This window comes from Triturus cristatus, chromosome 8, assembly GCF_964204655.1.
Source record: "Triturus cristatus chromosome 8, aTriCri1.1, whole genome shotgun sequence".
NCBI classification, from domain to species: domain Eukaryota; kingdom Metazoa; phylum Chordata; class Amphibia; order Caudata; family Salamandridae; genus Triturus; species Triturus cristatus.
The window spans coordinates 292,545,002-292,563,498 of NC_140591.1; the positions used below are offsets into that span (position 1 = coordinate 292,545,002).

Genomic DNA, 18,497 nt, shown 5'->3' on the forward strand with positions numbered 1-18,497 from the left:
GCTGAAAAAAGCAAATTTTCCAAATATTTTTGGGTGGAATCACCGTGCTGGCACAAATGTCCTATCCCACAGCGTTCCTCTGTCTCCCGAGTAAAATGATACCTCACTTGTGTGGGTGGGGCAAGGGCCTGTGACTTGGAAGAGCCCAAAACCTAGGGAATAAGGGTATAGCACCGAGAATTCTAAGCGCTACATTTTTATAAAAAATACGTTTTTATCCAATTCTGCATTGGACACCCACACAAGTGATGTATCATTTTACTCAGGACACTAAGGAGAATGCTGTGGTTAGGACATTTGTGCCGCCACGGTAATTAAACCCACAAATATGTGGAAAATGTGTATTTTTCCTCAGGGTGTCTAGTTTTCAGAAATGTGTGGATTTGGTAGGTTTCCCTAGATGGTGGCGGGGAGACCTGGGGTAAGGCCCGGTGGTAGGAAACTTGTTGATCCATGCAGCTTCCAGAACTTTCCTACACAGAAATTTGAGAAAAAAGTGGGGGGTTTTCAGCGAAATTTGAGGTTTGCCGGGAGTTCTGGGCAGGAGAATGTTGGGGGACCCATACCTCGCTGGACTCCCCCAGGTGTCTAGTTTCCAGAAATGTGTGGGTTTGGTAGGTTTTCCTAGATGGCCGCCGGGCCAAAAACTCATGGGACCCGCCTTGCAAAACCAGGTTGGTTTGTGATAGGTCATTTTGATGTCGCCTCAATAGGTTTTGGGCCCTTGCCTGTCGTGGGCACTAGGTCTACCCACACGAGTGAGGTACAATTTTTCTCGGAAGAATTTGGGGAACGCAGGGTGGGTGGAATTTTGTGGATCCACGCAGATTCCAGAACTTTCCACCACAGAAATGTGAAGAAAATGTGTTTTTTTGGATGATTTTTAAGTTTGCAAGGGATTCTGGGTAACAGAACCTGGTGAGAGCCAGTCAAGTCACCCCATCCTGGATTCCCCCAGGGTGTCTAGTTTAATTTTTTTTATAGGTTTCCCTAGGTGCTGGCAGATCTAGGGTTGAAAAAACTACATCTAGGCACTTTGTAAAATTTTTTTAATTTTTCACTGTGAAAATGTGGTGTGTCCACGTTGTGTTTTGCAAATTTCCTGTCGCGGGCACTAGGCCTACCTGCACAAGTGAGGTACCATTTTTCTCGGAAGACTTTGGGAAACGTGGGGTGGGTGGAATTTTGTGGATCCCCGCAGATTCCAGAACTTCCCACCACAGAAATGTGAAGAAAATGTTTGTTTTTTTTGATAATCTTTAAGTTTGCAAGGGATTTTGGGTAACAGAACCTGGTGAAAGCCAGTCAAGTCACCCTATCCTTGATTCCCCTGGGTGTCTAGTTTAAAAAAATGTATAGGTCTGCTAGGTTTCCCTAGGTGCCGGCAGAGCTAGGATTCGAAACCTACAGCTAGGCACTTTCCCAAAACAGTGTAATTTTTCATTGTGAAAAGGTGGTGTGTCCACGTTGCGTTTTGAGCCGTTTCCGATCGTGGGCAGTAGGCCTACCCCACAAGTGAGGTACCATTTTTATTGAGATACGTAGGGTAACACACAATTGTAGAGCCACTGTTCTTACCTATTGACTTTCGATGCATTTCTGCCTTCCAAATGAAAGACAATGTGTAAAAAAACAAGTCCTTTTGAAAAATGACCTATTATTCTCATGCTAGGATGGGTATTCTCAATTTCAGAAATGTGCAAATATCTACTGTTTCTAAACTCTATATTTTGTTCCCATTTCAGAAATACATAGGTGTCTTTCATACCGATTTTTCCATGTATACATTTTCCCAGAATAGTTGCTGTATACCCGGTACATAATAAAAAACCATTGCAAGTCACTGCTCAGTTATTGGCTCTGGGTTCGTCGGGTTCTTGGTGAACCTACAAGTCCTATATAACCCCACAACCAGAAAGGTCCAGCGGATATAACGGTATATTGCTTTTAAACAGCTGTCATAATTAGAAGTAGTTACAGGTAAAAACGTTGACACACATGGCTGTTTTTTTAAACTAATTTTCTATTTTTCCTATATTCAACGGTTAGTTTCTACGAAGAAACCATGAAGGATCTACACAAATGACTCCTTGCTGAATCCAGAATTTTGTCTACTTTTCTAAAATGTATAGCTTTCCAGGATCCATTATTACTTTCATACCCACTTCTACCATTAACTAGAAAGATGTCCCAGAAAAATGCCAAAATTGTGTACAAAATTTTGGTTTTCTGACAAAAGTCTGCTTGTCCTTGAAAGCTGGGAAGCTGGTGGTTTTATCACCACAACCCCTTTTGTGATACCATTTGCAGGGGAAAAAAAACAGACGCTTTCATCTGTAGCCTTTTTTCCCATTTTTCCTTAAATAAAACAAAATTGAACTGTATTTTGGCTAATTTCTGGGTCCCCTCCAGGGGAATCCACAAACCCTGGATACCTTTAGAATCCCCATGATGTTCGAAAAAAAGGACGCACATTTGGCATGGATACCTTATGTGGTCAAAAAGTTACAGGGGCCAAAAAAAGGCTTATCAGGCGGGGGGGGGGGGAAGCCTAGCAGGGAAGGGGTTAAATGAGAAATCTTGTACACATTTAAATATCTGTGCTTGCCCTTCATATTTTAAACATGCATTAGAGGCAATCTCCCACTCAAATAACTCAGTTGGCATTTGGGAATCCGCAACTGAAAACAGTGACATTTTAGAGAGCATCTTTCCCTTTTTAGGTCTCGCCTGAGCCAGCGCATGCGCTGCCTCTGGCGAGACATTTTGTATACGGGATTTCAAAGTGCTACCAGCGCTGGCCTAACGCTTGCGTGCACGCGCGCAGCTGCCAATCACTGCTGCGCGCGCACAACTCGCGTGCTTACCACACAGTGCGTCCCGTCCTTGCGATCACTTTCTACTTTGATCCCGATCGCGATTACTTTTGCTTTCACGGCCGTTACTTTTAGTGCCGCTCGGCCAATGCTTGTTTAAACTAGTTGCCTGTGACTAAATATGCAAATTTTCATATTTTGATCAACCTGCCTATAGTTCTGACACCGAAAAAAACACAAAAGACTCCTTCGGATGTGGGTGTTTTTATAGTTTAGAAGTTATTTTACTAAAAACTTTCAATTACCGTTCCTTTTACTGGTACATTACTTAAAAACTTTTTTTTTTCTAAAGGATGGACTGTTCAGACACGTCCATCTGCATAAGTCGTAGCTTGCACTTAGTGGTGACTTGTATCATATATGGTGCTGAAATTCCAACAGATAATGCAAGTGCTGCGAATAACAGATCTTAGCAGTGTCCTGCTCTATGTTTCTCGGTATCCTGCACGGATTCTACCCTACTTCGGGGTGAATTGAGATTTCTGCAGCAGGTGCATAAACCCAGTGAGTTCTCCTGCTGGCGTAAGAATTCTTGTATGAAGTAGAACACATTTGTCAAAAAGAGGAGGCCCACTCATAAGCCAGGAAATAGGACTAGTGACATAAGAGGTCACTGGTGTTATAAAATGAATTGGTCATTAACCACCAGTAACATCCCATTTCATTCCAATATGAAGACAAAGTGCCTCCAATCATATGGGGTGAAAGGCAAACCCCTGGTGCTGAGCCCAGGAGATCTCTCGTTATCACAACAAATTGACATGTGGACAGAATTGTCTGTTTTTTTGACAGATCGTTCTGAGCACTGCCCCTAGTGACACAATGAGGGAACAAGATCAGCTCTAAAATGTGTGCATTTGGTCGTTATTGTTCCCATGCTGTAGAGTCCAGGCATGGTGAGGGCATCCCAGGCTTAATGACTTTTTTTTACAGAGTCCCTAACAGACACAGTCTAGGGCATTCTGGGCCTCCCATTATTTATAGACTAAACACATCATGAAGTGCTCCAGGAATTTAAATCAATCAGGTTTTGTCTTCCTTTACGTGAGTGTCCTGGCAAAGCAGTAAACTGTACTTTGTGTGTAGAGAACCAGTTTAATGGAGTGACATCGCCGAGCTTTTAGTGGTTTAGTAAAGAAACTCTGTTGTAAAGCTAGTTCTTAAAATATTGTACCTGCCCAAGTCTGGGGATGATGTCACTAGGAGGGCAGAGAGCGCCCAGCTGGGCTGGGTTCAGATATACCATGTGTTACTCCTGTGGTACATAAGATAGCAGATCAACTATTGGTGACCCTCAGGGTCGATACAATGAAGAGGTCATGCTCTCTGCTCATGAAGCAGGTACAAGCCGGCCCCACCAAATGTAGGAAGACCTGATGTGGAGGAAAGTGCCTCTGCACAATCCCTACTGTACCCTATGGAGTTATCATTAAACCCTCCGTAAAGAGAATCAAAGAACTCCCACTAACACACTGCAGCAATATGAAGAGCAGATGCTTAAAAAATGTCCCTGCAAAAGTGCTTCTTCTTTTACCATCCCCTGCACTTTTAAAGAAATTGAGTAATTGGAAAGTTGCTTAGAAGGTCCAAGATGCTGTGCCGGTTTTAGAATTGGGCAAATAATTGTGGATGGCATACAACCAAAAGCAGACACTGTAAGTAGTAAAGCATTTGAGACCTCTTGTATATACTTATATGTGTATGTACTTTGTGGCCACTGGAGATCAGCCCTAGGACTTGTATGCTTTACTTAGGGACTTTTTTTTCTCTTCAACTGCCTCTATTTAACTGTCTTCATAGAAAATGAACAGTAGAGGTCAGTAAAATACCAGAACTGCTTTCTGCTGAGGGACTTTTTTTTTTTTCTGGCAACTCTCTATTTAACTTTCTTGATAGAAAATGACCAGCAGAGGTCAGTAAAATACCAGAATCACTTTAGCATTCTTTAGATTCCAGTCCAAAGAAATTGTTTTCCACAAGCACCCATAGACAATTATTTTTTTTTCAGATCTTCTATTTTCAGTGATATGACCACCGAAAACCCTGATTTTTTAATGAAAAATAGAGCTTTGGACTATTCCATTTCCCACTGAAAGGCAATATTTCTCTCCACGTGTTACCATACCTGGCGTGTCATGCAGTTTGGTGCTTACTTTCCCTCCATGTTAAAGAATAGTAGATGTTTCAGCACCCAGGCTAATATGCTGCATAGCTAAATACGTATAAGGTCCCAAAGGCAAGACCGATTGCATTGCAAATGCTTGTTAAAATTGCACTTTTGGTAAATCCTGCGAGTGACACCTTGCCCTTAAAATACCACCACCTCCACACGATGGCCCAAATACGATGAGGCAGCAGACATAAAATACAACAACACCTAGGGAGGGGGTTCACTTTACAAAATGCTAAGACTCTCTTTTTATAATAAGGCTTGGGGTTTTATTTATGCAATGCTCTCTAACAGAAAGACTTTCCCAGATGTCAAATTAACAACATTCAAATGTATATAGAGATATATATTTATATGCAAGCAATAATAACACTCATGGCAAATGCAACCGTTAAATGCATGAATAATAATAATGAATTAAAATGCACAAGCCGAAAATAATGGATGTCCTGCAAGAAATCAGAAAGATATATACTCTAAATACATCAAATGATTACTTTGGATGTGCACTCTGACTCACTCACACATCAAAAAGAAACCTCAAATGATCGTAGTCACTGGCCACACATCACAATGGCAATAATCAAAACTCAGAAACTTCACCTGGTGCAAACACTGCATCTTAGCCCACTCCAGACTGTGGGATTTACAGCCGGGGATAAGAACCTCAGCAACCAGGGTTCCTCTGTACCGAAGTAGGTGTGTCCGTCCCCATTCGGATTCCAAAATCCCAGTGTTTAAGTCAACAATCCTCAGCATTATAGTCTCAAAACACACTAGGAGGTTCAAGAGTCTTTCCCTCTGCACCAAGGAAACTTACTGGAACTGGCCAGCTTCCATGCAAGCATTCCAAGGCAAATTGAGTTCCTATGTCCCCTTTACATTCTCACATGTTCCAGCCTTTATCCTAATGAAGCTTATGAAAGCCTCCCAGGGTACATTAAACAATCTCTCACAAAACAACCTTGAACATGATTAACCCAAACAACTTGCAGACACTCTGGGGGCCTGTCAGTGCACGCAAAAAAGCTCAAGCAAGGCAGAGTCAGAATTCAGGATGACATGAGGCTGTGTCAAAGCCAATAGTAAGAACTTCATAATACTTCCCAATGTACAACACAATGCACATTTTTGCACCACTGCCTATGGCATCACATACTTCATCTTTTAATGTACTACATAATGCACATCTGTGCACCACTGCTCATAACACTGCACTTCTAGTCCAAAAAAGTCCATTCCACACCTCTTTCTCTCTCATGCTTTCAAATGCGCATCCCACACGGTCTGTTATTGGCAAGCTGTTTTACTGTTCTACTGTGACATCTCCCACTTCAAAACTACAATCCGAAATCTTCCAGAAAAAGAAGGCATAAGCAGGACGTACAGTCATGCTAGGTAAAATGAAACACTGAAGTCAATTAAAATGATGGTAGTCAAAGGTCATCACGTGGAGTCAGACCATAAGAGAGCCGCTAGCACTACAGCTAGTCCAGAGCTGCCAGTGGTCACACCGGCCACATCAGATAAAATAATTTGGCTACCACAAAAACCGCAAGTGTTAATGGAGGAAGAGACATAAAAGGGGGAAAAGGCCCCATGGACACCCACTAGTAGTTGGGGGGAATGGGGAGATTGGGGAAGGGAACAACACATTGCCCGGCTTGGGACAATTTACAGACTGTTTAATGCACTGGATGGGTGAGAGGGTGGCATGGCTACCCCACCCCACACTTTCCATGGTTGGAAATGGTATTTGAAGGTTTGAATGAGGAGTTTGCTTGCTTGTACTGGGGAATGGGAGCTGAGGTAATGCACTTATGTTTAAGTGGGTTGCAGATCTTGCATGCCAGTCATTGATAAAATGTGGACCTGCACCACCAGCCTGCCGGCAGAGTTTGGAGGCACTGGCCCGACAGAGCTCAATGGGGAACACATGTACTCTGATGACTACGCACTAATCATACAAGATAATTTCCTGCAACATAAGAGGTATGTATACAATGTCACGACAGTATAAAATCCGATCCTTCTTGAATAGAAGGGGAGTCCCTATTGCACTCCTACAGTAGTCCCATTTGACTGTGCGCGAGGGGGAGGCGCTCTGGTGAAGATGGAGAGGTGAACTATATTACACATCGTACTCCGCCTTCGCTAGGGGAGTTTTGTTCTGGTTCAGAGCTGGTGTCCCTTTTAAATGCACTGGGGAGACAATAGACCCAGAGGGTTCATATGTGGAAGTAAGGGGCAGGCTGGATGGTCATGACATAGTGATTGTGAGTATATTTGGCTCTACACAGAACAGGGAATGTTCTTGTCTAAGATCACGGTGTTCTTGCAACCTACCTACCCGGGTTCGTTATTGTTGGTGGGGACTTTAATTGCATAGCGGATCCCCAGAGGGATTGCTCACATCCACCGCTGAGAGACACTCCTGTAACTGGAGTGGCCAGGGCATTTCAGGGATGGCTGGACAGATGGGACTTGGTAGACTCCAGAAGGCGCCTAAATCCAGAAGGGCGGGGATTATTCAATACCTTTTTGTGTTCCCCGGATATACATGCTCAGATACAGGTAGTGGAATACTTAACACAAACTCTATCCGATCATAATCCAACTCTACTCCACCTGAAGTGGGAACAGATGCGTCAGAGAATACCAACGTGGAGACAAAACTCGAGGCACTTGAGGATCAGGTGCCTGGGAGGTCAGGGAGAGCATGGGGGTTATTTCACTGCAAATGCAAACACAACTAATTCCAGATTGACGGAGTGGAACGCCTTTAAAGTGGTGCTGAGGGGCAAATGCATGGCGACCTCCATAGAAGTGAGGCGTACTCTAGAAGCTGACCATGAGACGGCAGACAGGGCATTGCATGCGCTAGAGAAAGAAAACCTGGACGTCCAGAGTTGGGTACAGCCCTATTGGATGCTAAGGAGGAAGTAGCCAAACAGAGACACTATGCAGTTACGATTACAAGCGGTACATGGAGCGCACACAGCTTGGTTAGCCAGTCCGGCCTGGAAGGGTACCCCGTTCCTGGCTGTTGAGGACTCGGGAGGGCGTGTACTATATAGGCAGGAGGACATCAACAGAAGATTCCTAGAATACTACGCCACGCTATATAGTTCCAGGGTCGGGCGGGGGACTGACGCAATTGGGTAGTACTTGAACGCAATTCCACTTACTGCTTAGATGCCGAAGAGACTGAGGACTTTGGAGCCTATTAATATACATGAAATGAGGGTGGCAATTAAGGGACTGGCTAAAGGTAAAACACCTGGAACAGATGGGATCCCCATTGAGCTTTATGATGTGTACGCTGAGGAACTGGCTACCAGATTAGAGGAAGTATAAGGGGCAGCCCTGGAGGAAGGCCTACTTCCGGGGTCCACCCGGGAAGCATTGATTGTCCAACTTAAGCGCGGTAAGAATCCCACGGAGTGTGAAGCCTATAGGCCATTATCAATGTTAAATTTAGATTTTAAAATACTAAGTCAAATACTGGCCATGAGACTCCAACCGCTTATGCCGACCCTAGTGCATCAAGACCAGGCATGATTTATCTCAGTAAGCAATACGGCACTTAACATCATACGGCTCATAGCCCATATGACTAGAGGAGGTATAGGGAGGGACGAAGAAGTGGTCTTCACAGTAGACATGCAAAAGGCTTTACACAGTCTTGAGTAGGGATTTTTATACAGAGTCTTGGACAAAATGGGAATGGGGTAGGGCTTCTCTGCATGGGTTAGATTACTATACTCTGGGCCTACGGCTAGAATTAGAATAGGACGAACGATTTCCGAGAGCCTCAGAGTTGAGTGGGGGACTCGACAGGGATGCCCCATCTCGCATCTCCTCTTTGACTTTGCCATGGAGCTTTTGGCCTCTCTGGCCCGCACAGGAGACTGCTACCAAGAGATACGATTAGGGACTAAAACGCACTATATTGCCCTTTACTCTTCCTAGGTATTGCGCAGGAGGACCTACCTGGAGCTAAGGCGCTGATGAGGGAGTTCGGAGAAATGTCCTGTTTGAAAATCAACTGGCAAAAGTCCAAATTGTTTCCACTGATGGTTGCTTGGACCCCCGTGGCGGAGCTGGGAGGTCTCACATGGGAACCCCACTGTCTAGAGTAGTTAGGGGTGAAACTATACCATACCTAAGCTGAGATAGTTGAGGGAAACCTAGGTAAGGCTCTGAGGTTCTTGAGGACTAACATGGAATTTTGGAAGGGGCTCCCACTATCGCTAGCTGGAAGAGTCGCCCTCCTGAAAATGGTGGCGTTGCCAAGACTAATTGAATTTTTCATGGCACTGCCAATATGGATACCTCTGAAATGGCATGGAGACTTACACTCTATAGTTACATCTTTCCTGTGGGGCACAGGTTGGAGGTGAGTCGCACTTGGAACAATGCAACGATCAACGCGGGAGGGCTGACTAGCAGTCCCAGATTTTGAGCAATACTACCTAGCGGCCCAACTACAGTGGGTGGCAAGGTGAATAGGAGACCTCCAATCCCAGACCCGAGAGGTAGATCCATTTGCTTCAGACTTAGGGGCTGTATGGAAGCTTCTATTGGGTAGGGGTAGAGACACACTTGAGGATACTGAAGTGATACTGCTTTCTCGGGAAAGACGAAGACCAAATTCCCATACTCATCTGACCTCCCCATAACCGTACTCAGGGTGCTTCCTCATGAAGCAACTTAGTTGGGACTTGAAGACTGGGAATCAGCAGGAGTGACAAAAATAAGGGATCTATACAGCAGGGGGGACTCATGCAATTTGAGGACTTTAGAGAAGATGGTATTCCCACTTTTCCACATTGTACGGCGGATTAGACGCGACTTGCTCTTCTCTTCCTGATCCAGTTAGTAGGGCCCCTCCTTTATTGTTGTTTGAAGACCCATTTTTGGCTTCTGAGGTAGTATTGGCCATTAGACATTTGACCCCGAGGAAGGCTGCTGGCCCTGTTGGGATACTGGGGGATCTTCTCCGGGAAGTACCCGAAACCTGGGCTAAACTTATTGCCCTAATAATGAATCTGATTTCCAAGGGATACCCAGTGCCAGATTCCTGGAAGGGAGCAGAGGTGATAACCGTGTATAAAAAAGGCGCTAGAGATGACCCTGCCAACTACAGACCGATCAGTCTGATTGACGTGATTCAGAAGGTGGTTGGCAGGGTCATTATCTTGCGGGTGGGTGTCTGGATGGAAGAGGAGCACGTTCTTTCTCATTTCCAAGCCGGGTTTCGCCAAAAGGTGGGCACGATGGACCAGGTCTTCCGCTTCTTTGCGATCTATTGGAAGTCTGTGACCATCAACAATGGTAGTCTCTACCTGGCTTTCATAGATCTCAGGATGGCGTTCGACCTGATCCCCCGTGCAAGGCTATGGGATATTCTAGAGAAGATGGGCTTCCCAGGTCCACTCTTGGGTTTCATTGTGAAGCTCCACGAGGGGAATTATGCGAGGATCAGATGGGGTTCCCAGGGACAACTGACTGAGAAGGTGCCCGTGAGAGTACGCCAGGGATGCGTTATGGCACCGACTCTGTTCTCTCTTTTTGTGAATGGTGTGGTGGACCATCTGAGAGAGGAACAGTCAGACGCGCCATCTCTAGCAGGGGAAAAAACACCTACCCTACTCTTCGCGGATGATACCATTTTGATCTCCAAATACCCCGCAGGCCTCCAAAAGCTCCTGGACCGCTTCAGCGTGTTCTGTACCGACAGAGGCCTCACCATCAATACCTCTAAAACAAAGCTTATGGCCCTTTCACCCTCTAAGAGATTCAGGAACAATCTCTCGCTCAATGGCGAGATATTGGAGATGGTAGATTCCTTTGATTATTTGGGTGTTAGGGTAAACAGCCGGATGAGCTGGAAAGACCATCTGGCCAAAATGTTAATAAACTATAAAAGAGTTTCAGGGGCGGTTTCGAGAGAACAGCGGGACTCAATAAGTAAACCTGTGGCACCGACTCTCGCAATTCATGAGGGCCAAGTATTACCATCTGCCCTATATGGTTCCGAATTATGGGGGTTCGAGAACATACCGGAGCTAGCTATAGCTGAAAACAAGTTTTTGAGAGATCTGGTTGCCCTACCTGCCTCCACCCCGTTAATCCCATTACGGCTAGACATGGGTAGGCGCCCCCTTAAAGATTAAGTGCGCCTGCGCCCATTACTTTTTTGGGTTCGATTGAGAAGAACAGGGGAACTTCAAAATTATGCGGCTACTCTAGATGAACTTATTTTGCTTAACTCCGTTAACAAGATCAAGTGGTTGAGTAAATTGAAGCAGCTGGTTGTGCAATTGGGCTTGAGCGAATCCTGGAAGAGCCAAACACCGCCCCCCAAGCTAGTGATTAAGAAACTGTATTGGGAGTGGGTTCAGAAGGAGGCCATGTGCAGAGGTACAGGGGGTTCACTCACTGAGCGGTTCTTGGAGTTCAAATGGTCAAGGAAACTAGAATCGCTCTTCGACCTTATAGAGAAACCCCTTGATAGATCACTCTACCTAAAAACTAGGTTCGGGATTCTTCCGGTGAACGATTTCACCTCCAGGTGGAAGAACCAGAGTGACTCACTGAAAGCTTGCCCGGGTTGTGCAGCCCCTACTGAGTCTGTGGCGCACTTCTTCTTTGCCTGCCCAGCATATAGGGGGGCCAGGAGGTTATGGTTAAAGCCTCTATGCAAGGGGTTGGGCCTCAGATGTCATAAAATGGCCCTGCGGGTTCTTTGTACTGATACGACCTCCTCAGTCATGGTGTGTGGAGTAGCTAAATACTTGGGTAGCGCTTGGTTGACACGTACGAGGAGAATTAAGTCCTCCCTTATTCCACCTATTGGCTAGCGGGCTTCCAGGCAGGAAGTACCTATGGTATTATAGCTGTTTTATGTACTTTTTATTGGTAAATATGTGTATTATGTGACGATGTATGTACAGAAGGACTGGTGGGTTCTTTATTTTATTTTTATATTGTATAAACTGCATACTTTTATGATAAATTTTTATCGAATAAAGTATTACTACTACTACTTTAGAGAAGATATGACCTGCCCCAGGGTAAATTTTCTGTTGCACGCCGGGTTAGTTGCGGCGATTAGAGCACATTGGAGATTGGGACCTGCTGAGCCCCTTCCACATGCCACTTGTGGGTACTTGGGCACTGTGGGAGGTAGAAACAAAGCAGTCACATGCCTATACGGGGCCCTAAGTAGAGATACAGCTTAACCACTAACTAAACTATGGAATAGCTGGATGGAGGACCTGAATATCCCTCTAGATGACAAATCCTGGTGAAACGTATTGGGGGCGGGGGATCCTCAAATCCTCGAGAAATGCCCAGTTCCGACTAATTAGTTTTATCATATTGCACAGAGTCTACCTCACCCCAGGGAAGATAAACAAGTTTTTTCAGAGAGATGATGTGAAATGCCCGAGATGCGGAGAGGTGGGCGCGGAACTATTACACATGCTGTGGACATGCCCTGGGAAGCAGTAACAACCACCATTTGGGGGGGTAATAGATCGCCTGATCCGACCGACTCATGCTCACTGCCTATTGGGGCTGTTCCCACACAATGCTAAGAACCGGATTACTGGTCGATTTCAGGATTTGCAAAGCGCAAGATTACGAAACATTGGAAATCCCCGGGGGGCCAAAAAGTTTCACTTGGAAGGCTGAACAAGAGAAATGGGCGGCCTGCGAAGGGAGGGTACTACTTCAAAATGCCAGTGGAGGGATTGGTGCATTGGAGCGGACTCGTGCCTGGGAGGCCCCGGCCTGAAGGAGCCTGAATTAACATTGGGGGAGACGACTCCGATGGGAGTGTCACTACAAGGTACCCCGAAACCATGAGCGGGGGTGGAGGAGGACACAGGGTTTTAGAGAGGGACCTCTGATATACTCCAACACTAGATGACAGCGGAGAGGAGAATCGCTTGGCGAGGGGAGCGGCGGAGTAGGCCACGAGGATTATATTCAACTGTCAGCCTCACGGTTTCTACTAATATAGGATGACTGCCGGAGATCTGCTTGGGGGCGGGGGGAAGTTAGGCATTAGGGTAGATAAGGGTATGTGTAATAGCACCAGAACCATGTAAACATCGTCATAACTGTAGATCATATGCAAAAACTTTCGATATGATCTCAACTCACTGTTGAAAATGATTATGGCATTGTAATGGAATGGATATCAAATGTGTTACTGGAAACCCCAATAAAATATGTTAAAAAAAATATCAAATATAGCCTGCTTGGATTTTGTCACATGTGAATGGGAAATTACCATCATCCAAAGGTGGGGAAGGAGCTGACCCTGGTAACGCTAGCGGACCTTCTTTAAGAAGACTGTATATTGTTTGCAGTGTGTTGTACTGTACTTTGTGTTAGTATATAAATACACCTTTTTGCTTAAAGGCAAGTGTTTTGACTGGACAATCATTTATTGGAGTTGCTGGGCATATTCTGAGTTGTGAACCTGTGCTTGCTTTACACCTACCTCCTCTCCGTGAAGCCTTGGACCGCTCAACCTACGCCACCTCTGAGAGTCAGGTGCTGAAGGAGTACTTGGCCCTGTTGCTCTGAATCCATAGTAGGGCCATCCGTAGGAAAAGGCCTCCACTACCGCGGTCGGGCCTGTAGTTCCTGCTTGTCCCATAGGCCTTCATAAAGGGGTTCTGACAGAAGCATTTGAACAGTTACGTGACAAAAACTTCAAATATTGTCTTACTGTCTGTGTTCCACCTAATTAAGTCACTTTCAAGCTTTGTAGGGTTAAGTGAACCTGCTCCTGGGAAATGTATACATTGGTAAAGTTAATGAGAAAAAAATGGGGATATTTTACAATATGGTATGAAGCAAGTGGCATGTTATTGCGTTATGTAAAATGTAATTGAATAATTGTGTTTTTCGGTTCCATTAAACATTATTTTATCTTGCATAGATTGGAGACTCTTGGCAGCAAGATGCAGTGGAATTACTTAGAGAGTTTCTAATGAAGAGAGGTGTTTACGTCCATCCTGTGGTAATGTACATTTGATTTTTTAACTATACTCTTTCTTAGAGATACAGGGGGCAAACACACAAAACTCCTTAAAAGTTTAATATCTTCTTCTTTAGGTTTGCTCATACACTTGAAATAGAATAGTAATTGTTTGGGGATTCACAAACGCTGTCAGAACTACGTGCACAGTCCTGATTTGCGATACTGTGCCACCTCATTGAGTAAGTCCGATGAAGAATGGGAACATGTAACGTATTGCAGAAACAAAAATCACTTGAGAGAGCACAGTAGTGAAACTTGTCTTGATGGTTCTATCAACTGGTATTTTTCACTTTAGGTGATCTGGGTCTGCCTTTGAAATGAGGCAGGGGCACTCCACTGGGTGCTATTGTCTCTGACTGGACCACACTGTGAGGTGTCCCTTGGAACTAAAATGCACTCTCATGGGACATACATACTGTGCAATCCCAGAGGCAGCACACAATACCTCCAAGATCCTCTTCTCCACTGTGATTTGATTTGATGGATACATTTATATAGTGCACGATTGCCCAGGGGCGTCTAGGTGCTGATACAAGAGAATCCACTAAGGTTACTGATGAAACTGTAGACAAGCTTGTTAGTTGGCAAAAAGCCAGGTTTTTATCAATTACCTAAAAGATAGAAGCATAGGGCTGTTCTTTATGCAGGCCGGGAGCGATTTCCATGTTTTGACCGTCCCTAACAGAAATCTTCTTCTGCCCCATTGAACTTTCTTGAACCTGGAAGTTTGTAGGAGTTTACTGTGTGCCGATCTTGCATTTCTAGAAGGCACGTACCAGTTCAGGTGTTTCTTCAAGAATTGAGGACCAGCGCCATGCAGTGCTTTAAAGCTAGGCATCTAAAAGAAACACATAGTGATCGATTCCTTAACTTAGAATTACCCCCAGGCGCTAGACTGGATCCGGAAAGTTTTCGTCAGCAGTACCCCTGCGCGTCGGAAGGTGGCGTATTGCGGCTCCTCGTCTGTCATTGGTGTCGTTGTCAGGATGATGTCGCAGCAGCTACTTAGACGCCGCCCTCCTGCGCTGATGTCAGTTCTTTCTTTTTCCGCGCCAGCAAGCGCAGATCCGGAGAGAGTAGTAGCCCTAGTCATTTTTTGACTGTGTTTTTGAGGCTTTTTGTCTCAATTTTTTTCGAGTCGATCGACTCCTGGTGTCGTCGGAAAGCCGGGTTTGAAGTCGTGTGGAGAGTGTCATCGGATGATGTCGGTGACGGACCCGCACCGCGTGTGTCTCTACTGCCTGGAGCGCGACCATGACCCCAAGTCATGCCCCGACTGCCGGGCCATGGCGCCGAAGACTTTGCAGGAGTGCTTCCGAAAGTTGTTTGAAGTCCAGCAGTCGGCTCCGCGCCGCTCAAGGTCCGGTTCCCATGGGAGGTCGAGGGACCGGTTGCGGAGCCATCACCATCGTTCTTCTGGATCGAAGTCTTCGCACTTGGGGTCAGCTAAGACGAAGCACAGGAAGTCGAAGAAGCATCATCGCTCGACGACTTTCACTCGCCCGTCGCGGCTGAGGGTGTGGGTGGTGCCTCCCCTGCGGCTCCGGCAGAGCCTACTTTGTTTCCATCGGTCTACTTGCCCTTACCGGGTCCGTCGGCGACTCCAGCCCAGCTCCAGGAATTTCTGCCAGGCATGGCCCACCTCTTTGGGCCGTCAGTCCCCGCCAGCGCGCCTTCAGGCCCGGCGGGCCCGACTGGGGGTCCTTGCCCTTCACTGTCGGCGGCTCCGGCATCGCTGTCGGTTTCGGCCCCAGCACCGCAGGGCCCCAACATGGACACAGAGCCGGAAAGGCGTCGCTTGACACCGATGGGGCCTTTCTACCCCTATGTCCAGCCTCCTTATTTTCGGCCTGTAACTCAGCCTGAGGAGGAAGGGGAGGACTGGGAGGGGTCTGAGGACCCTCTCACAGCTCAGTGTGAGTATGACCCGGACTGGGTTGAGGATCTGGGGATGCCAGTGGTCTTGACACCTCTCCTGACCTTGGCATGCTCACTCCTCCTATCGTGGCTACGGAGGAGGGTGCAAGTTATGCAGTGGTGTTGCGTAGGGCGGCGGAGGCACTCAGCCTCCAACTCCATACCGTGGCCGTCAGGACTAATCTCCTGACAGAAGTGCTTCTGACGGCGGCTACCTCTCCGGAGCCACTGCTGCCTTTTAACGATGCACTTTCGGACGTTCTTTTGGGCACCTGGTCCAGGCCCAACACAGGGGCTCCTGTGGACAGGAACGTGGCCCGACGCGATCGCCCGCCCCCTGGTAACCCCCTTTTCCTCTCCCAACACCCCACCCCTGAGAGCTTGGTTGTCCAACCCTCGATGCCCCAGAGCGCATTCTCTACCGCACCCCTGGATAGGGAATTCAAGAGACTGGAACAATTTGGGAAGGAGATTTTTTCTTCTGCCAGTTCAGGGCTGCGGTCTATGAACACTGCATGCCTCTAGGCCATTGCTCCCACTCTGTGTGGGATACGGTGTCGCAAGTGCTGCCTCAGTGTCCGGAGGAGGCGCGGACATTGCTCTCGAAATCTATTGCTGAGGGAAGAGATGCAGCCAAATTCTCAGTGCGTTGTGGCCTTGACACCGCCAACTCGCTGGGCAGAGCGATTTCCACAACGGTGGTCCTACGCCGCCACGCCTGGCAGAGGACTACTGGCTTCTCGGGGGGGAGGTCCAGAACACCCTGATGGACATGCCCTTTGATGGCATTCGCCTTTTTCGCAACAAGGCAGATAGCGCGTTGGAGCTTTTTTAGTACTCACGGGTTCCGGCCAAGTCCTTGGGCCTGTCGGACACTTGCCCTCCTCTGCCTTCTGCCTTTCGCTCCTTTCGTGGTAACGGAAGGGGCGCCCCAGAACGATCGCTTCAGAGCCACAGGCCACATCAGCAGGAGTCTCATCGCGAATGTGGGAACGGCAGAGGCGGTTCAAGGGGCCCGTGGGCGGGTCAGTCCACTTCCACCCCGGTCACTACTGCCCCAAAACCTTCCTAGTCTGGTCTTTCAGACCCATCAAACGCCAGTGGGTGGCAGGATTCGCCATCACCTTCCTCACTGGCGCACCATCACTTCGGACAGGTGGGTTTTAGACATAGTCCGGAGGGGCTACTCCCTCCCCTTCAAGACTACCCCTCCAGCCATGCCACTCCAGTACCACCGCATGTCGGGGTATCACTTGGCACTTCTTCAACAGAAAGTCGCCGCCCTCTTGGCCAAGGGGGCCATCGAGCGCGTTCCTGCGCCAGAAGTAGAACGTGGTTGTTATTCCCACTACTTTCTGGTGCCCAAGAAGGACAAGCGCCTGCGTCCTACCTTGGACCTCAGGGTCGTCAATCGCTTCCTCCCGAAGGAGAAGTTAAAGATGCTAACTCAGGTCTTGTCTGCTCTCGACCCCGGAGACTGGATGGTAGCGTTGGACTTGCAGGACGCTTATTTCCACATTCCCGTCCTGCCGGCCCACCAGCGTTACCTGCGGTTCACGGTAGGCCACAAGCATTTTCAGTTTACCGTGCTCCCTTTTGGCCCTACCAGCGCCTCTCGGGTGTTCAGGAAAGTGATGGCGGTGGTCGCAGCTCATCTGCGCAGATCAGGGGTTCCAGTCTTCCCCCATCTCGGCGACTGGCTGTTGAAAGTGGTATCGCCTCAGGCAGTCGTTTCCCACCTCCAGACTACGGCCAACCTCCTTGCATTTGCTGGGGTTCTCCATCAATGTGCCGAAGTTGCACCTGATTCTCTCTCAGAAGCTCCTCTTCATCGGAGTTGTTGTGGACACGACGCAGTTTTGGGCCTATCCTGCCGAACGGCGAGTCTAGGATATTCAGGCTATGATTCCGATCTTTTGGCCTCTATCCTGGGTTTCGGTCAGGACGACCCTGAGGCTGCTGGGCCTCATGGCCTCCTGCGTCCTGCTGGTCACTCATGCCAGATGGCATATGCAGGCTCTGCAGTGGGACCTGAAGTTCCAGTGGGTGCAGCATCAGGGGAACCTGTCCGATTGCGTCCAGATCTCAGAGGGCACTGCACAGCAGTTGCAGTGGAGTCTCACAAACCAACTTTTGGTCTAGGGTAGATTACTCTCCCTTCCCTAACCGGAGCACACAGTGGTGACTCACGCGTCTCTTCTGGGATGGGGGAGGGCCACATGGGAGAGGCAGAGATCAGAGGCCTCTAGTCTCCGGCGGAGTCCAAGCTCCATATCAAGCTTTTGGAGCTCAGGGCGATCCTACGTTCACTCAAAGCATTCCTTCCCTCTGTCAAGGGGAGAGTAGTGCAGGTGTTCACAGACAACACAACCGCCATTTGGTACTGCAACAAGCAAGGCGGGGTGGGGTCGTGGACCCTATGTCAGGAGGCTCTACGTCTCTGGACGTGGCTGGAACTTCAAGGCATTTC

The 18,497-nt window shown here is 47.5% G+C and overlaps 1 protein-coding gene across 1 annotated transcript in view; it reads left to right on the top strand.

The window, feature by feature from the left end:
• The window catches only part of RNF17 (ring finger protein 17), a 2,644,767-nt gene that overhangs the window by 2,225,675 nt on the left and 400,595 nt on the right, over nt 1-18,497 (top strand). The window contains exon 32 of the mRNA XM_085621540.1: nt 14,009-14,089. Within this exon, the coding sequence (XP_085477666.1) occupies nt 14,009-14,089 (81 nt within the window). The remainder of the gene's footprint in view (nt 1-14,008; nt 14,090-18,497) is intronic.